Source organism: Scaptodrosophila lebanonensis, unplaced genomic scaffold (assembly GCF_003285725.1).
Source record: "Scaptodrosophila lebanonensis strain 11010-0011.00,11010-0021.00 unplaced genomic scaffold, SlebRS2 tig00000053-arrow-pilon, whole genome shotgun sequence".
NCBI classification, from domain to species: Eukaryota; Metazoa; Arthropoda; class Insecta; order Diptera; family Drosophilidae; genus Scaptodrosophila; species Scaptodrosophila lebanonensis.
This window is the reverse complement of record NW_022060548.1, coordinates 4,282,430-4,285,577: the sequence shown is the minus strand read 5'-3', so window position 1 is coordinate 4,285,577 and position 3,148 is coordinate 4,282,430. Positions and strand designations below refer to the sequence as shown.

General features: G+C 35.5%; 1 protein-coding gene across 3 annotated transcripts; it reads left to right on the top strand.

Annotated features, from left to right (window-relative positions):
- The first annotated feature begins 565 nt into the window (after nucleotides 1–565).
- LOC115624228 lies at nucleotides 566–1,567 on the top strand. Of its 3 annotated transcripts, none has more exons than XM_030518844.1 (3): nucleotides 566–891; nucleotides 959–1,081; nucleotides 1,179–1,567. In XM_030518844.1, the coding sequence occupies exons 1-3, from the start codon at nucleotides 605–607 to the stop codon at nucleotides 1,216–1,218; spliced, it is 450 nt and encodes a 149-aa protein (XP_030374704.1). In that variant the 5' UTR covers nucleotides 566–604; the 3' UTR covers nucleotides 1,219–1,567. The 3 variants fall into 3 exon arrangements, with proteins under 3 accessions (XP_030374704.1, XP_030374705.1, XP_030374703.1); XM_030518845.1 differs by having other exon boundaries at nucleotides 1,183–1,238; XM_030518843.1 differs by having other exon boundaries at nucleotides 567–891; nucleotides 1,136–1,567.
- The last annotated feature ends 1,581 nt before the right edge of the window (nucleotides 1,568–3,148 follow it).

Below are 3,148 nucleotides of genomic sequence, written 5' to 3'. Positions count from 1 at the left end.
ACAGATGCCAAGGCTAAGGCCTACTTTGCGGTGTGGCTTATGGCCGTGCACTGTGTCTTGCCTGGATGATTGATCAGTCAGTGCGCTTATATATGAGCATATTTGTATATATGTGTGGGTTTGTGGAGCGTGTCGTAAGAATTAAATTAAGTATACGCATGCCAGCGTTTGTATTTCATGGCGCCCAGAAGCGTGCAATGATTTTTTCCCTTTTATTTCTGCCTCCGCCATAATTACATGCATTGTTGGCATTAATTGCATTTATTTTGGTTTTTTCCCCTTTGGCATAAGGCCTCGGTATGCATGAATGCGTACATTCGAGCCTGTCCACTTAAAGCCTGATTGTTTAATTAAAATATTAATGAGGGTGTTTTTGTTAAATGCATGCCCACTTTTGCAGATAAATTAAAAAGCCCACAACAATTTTCCATTCGTTTCTTATTTAATTAACAAAAATCACTTAAAGTCTACAGAAAAATTTATATACTCGTACCATATAGTAGACTTTCCATTGACATGTGAATGAACAAGTACAAGTAGAATATTGTTTACACACTCACAAAATTTTCTCAGTGTCTGCATTTCGAAACTAATAAATTCCAAAATGAATGACTGCCACATCCTCTCTAGACAGCGGAAGAGGAGCGCGAGTAAAAGCAGTCTCCCAGGCTGTGTTCCCTCCACTCTTCTTCCTCTATCGATATCTGAGCATTCGGTGCCAGAACATAAGTTGGCCACAGCAACATCGAATATTTTCACCCACAGCTCCAAGAAGCCCAGCTATTATCGGTACACACAGCTGGACGAACTCTGGGCACAGACCGATCGAGTTTGCAACGACGAGCCGGACGTCAGTCACCATCCCAGCTACACAATTACCAAATTTTCCTAGTGAGCAAACAAAAATCAATATCTTGTTCGAAGCTATTAATAATTAACACGTCCATTTATAAATCAGCAATCTGAACTGCCATCTGCGGTATAAGGACGCTACCAAAAGGTACAATAATCAATTGAAGCGTGAAATAGCAAATTTTGTAGCCAGTCGACGCTCAATATGTGACCAACACTTTGCCAGAAGGTAATCGGACAATCATTAATATCTCTAATAAAATTATGTTTACAATATTTGCAGCATTTTCTCCTATACTTCGTTGTGGCCGCCGCTTCATACGAAGCAAGAGATCGAATACTTTAATAGAGCATTCTTTCAACTGACGCCAAAGCAAAAGAAACGCCTGAACTATTTAATGAAAACAAATTTAAGTGATGTTTAAGATACTTTCTGGAAAATAAACAAATTACCCGTAAACTAGCACAAAAGATAGCGTCCATAAAACCTGAATACAGTGTATGACTTTTTATGCGGTCAGAGCTTAAAGACTTCAAAAATAGTTAGCTGCTCTTGTGGCCCAGTCTGGCAGCACCGCATCGGCGCAAGCACACTCCTGCTCCCAGAGTTGTATTCGGGATTTGGTTCAGAGTTGTTTAATGGTATATTCGATTTCTAATTTATGTTCTAAATCTCTCCAATTTACTTGTATATATATTATTCAAATTATTTAAATTGCTCTTTGTTTCTTTTTTTGAATATGTTTTTTAGGAGCACTTTTAAATATTTTAACAAATATTTTTATGATTAGAAAATCACAGATTTCGGTTCGGGCTAAGAATTAATTTTGCTATATGGAATTGTTATTATACACCAAAGCGTTTTTGTATAAATGTTGAAAGACATACCCCTTTTTATTGCCCTTTTTCAGACCCATTTTCACAAGTAAGACCCAAGTCTTGCTGTAACTGATTAATAAATTTCTGTATCAAATTTGTACTCAGTTTACATTTAAAACATTATTGTGAAACTCAAGAATTTGCAATCACATTCTTGCCGATCAGACAAAACTCGAAATTCTTCTGAGTTCATTCAAGTATATTTAAGGATTTATTTTGTTCATTAAAATAAAAACACTTCATTAAACCAATATTTCAAGAGTATTTATAGAAATTTCACTGGTAGCTATTTACTGTAGTTACTATAAATAGTGAGTTCAATAGTTATATTAAGCACGTAGTGCCGAATAAAATAAAGGCAGGCAAATATATGGCTTGGGACCATGGCAAGGAAAAACAATTGCATGCATTTTATTGTCTTGCGAGCTTAAATTGCATTAATTCCTTTATTTGCATTTCAATCACAATTACAAATTGAAATAATGAATTTTAAATCGCTGCCACTATTGCACTCAATATTTGAATTATTTAAAGGTAAAGTGAATGTTTGATTCACTTGTGCTATTTGTATCCGTAAGCATACTTGTATATGTAAACATATATGTAAATAACACACTCAATCATAAATATTTCAGGCCAATGCAGGCAATATTTAATTTATAAATGAAAATTTATATCATTGTTAAAATGTTGAACAATGCGCGAAAGAGCATGGTTTCAAGCGTTAAAATGTTGTCGCAGTTATTTGCCGTTAAAAAAACATACATAAATATTTTTTATATAGCTTCCAGATAAGGGCTACTAGCGCTTTTTTCCATACATCTGCTTGTGTGTGTGGATGTGTGTGTAGGTGTGTGTGTGGGTGTGCGTGTCAGCAGGATGTTTGCCATTTGTCACATAAAATTTAACATTGACTAGTTTGCATTTTCAATTTCTTTTTGCTTTGCTCTTTTCAGTCGAACGCTGCCCAATTTTATTTGCCCTGCGCAAACACCTGAAAAAGGGGGGCAGCTTCCTCCCCGATATTGGTCCTTTGTTGCCGTATTTCATGCATTTTAAAAGGACATTGATATATATTGCGCTCAAATTGTTTGTTTATTTGCATTTGGCCCATAAATAAATGGGCCATGCATATGAATGTATGCGTACGAAATTCCTATGATATTAAATATTCAGAAACACATTCGGCAGAAGTATTCATAAATGCTGCTCTCTTATTCACGCTGCCTGTTTCTGGCGTTTTTGCCCATAAAGTGATGGCATTTCAGAAGGACTTATTGTCTATTCACAATAAATTAACCACAATTAAGGCAAATTTGCCGCTCGATAAACGAATAATTTGAAAATAAAAGCTGATCTAACCGCAAATCACTCGAGTATGAAGAACACTGTGATTAAAAATAATAACAATATAACA

Coding starts and splice junctions, on each gene's coding strand:
- LOC115624228 (XM_030518843.1), top strand. CDS start 605: ATGAATGACTGCCACATCCTCTCTAGACAGCGGAAGAGGAGCGCGAGT. Junction 892..958: donor ACAATTACCAAATTTTCCTA/GTGAGCAAACAA, acceptor TTTATAAATCAG/CAATCTGAACTGCCATCTGC. Junction 1,082..1,135: donor GACCAACACTTTGCCAGAAG/GTAATCGGACAA, acceptor CAATATTTGCAG/CATTTTCTCCTATACTTCGT.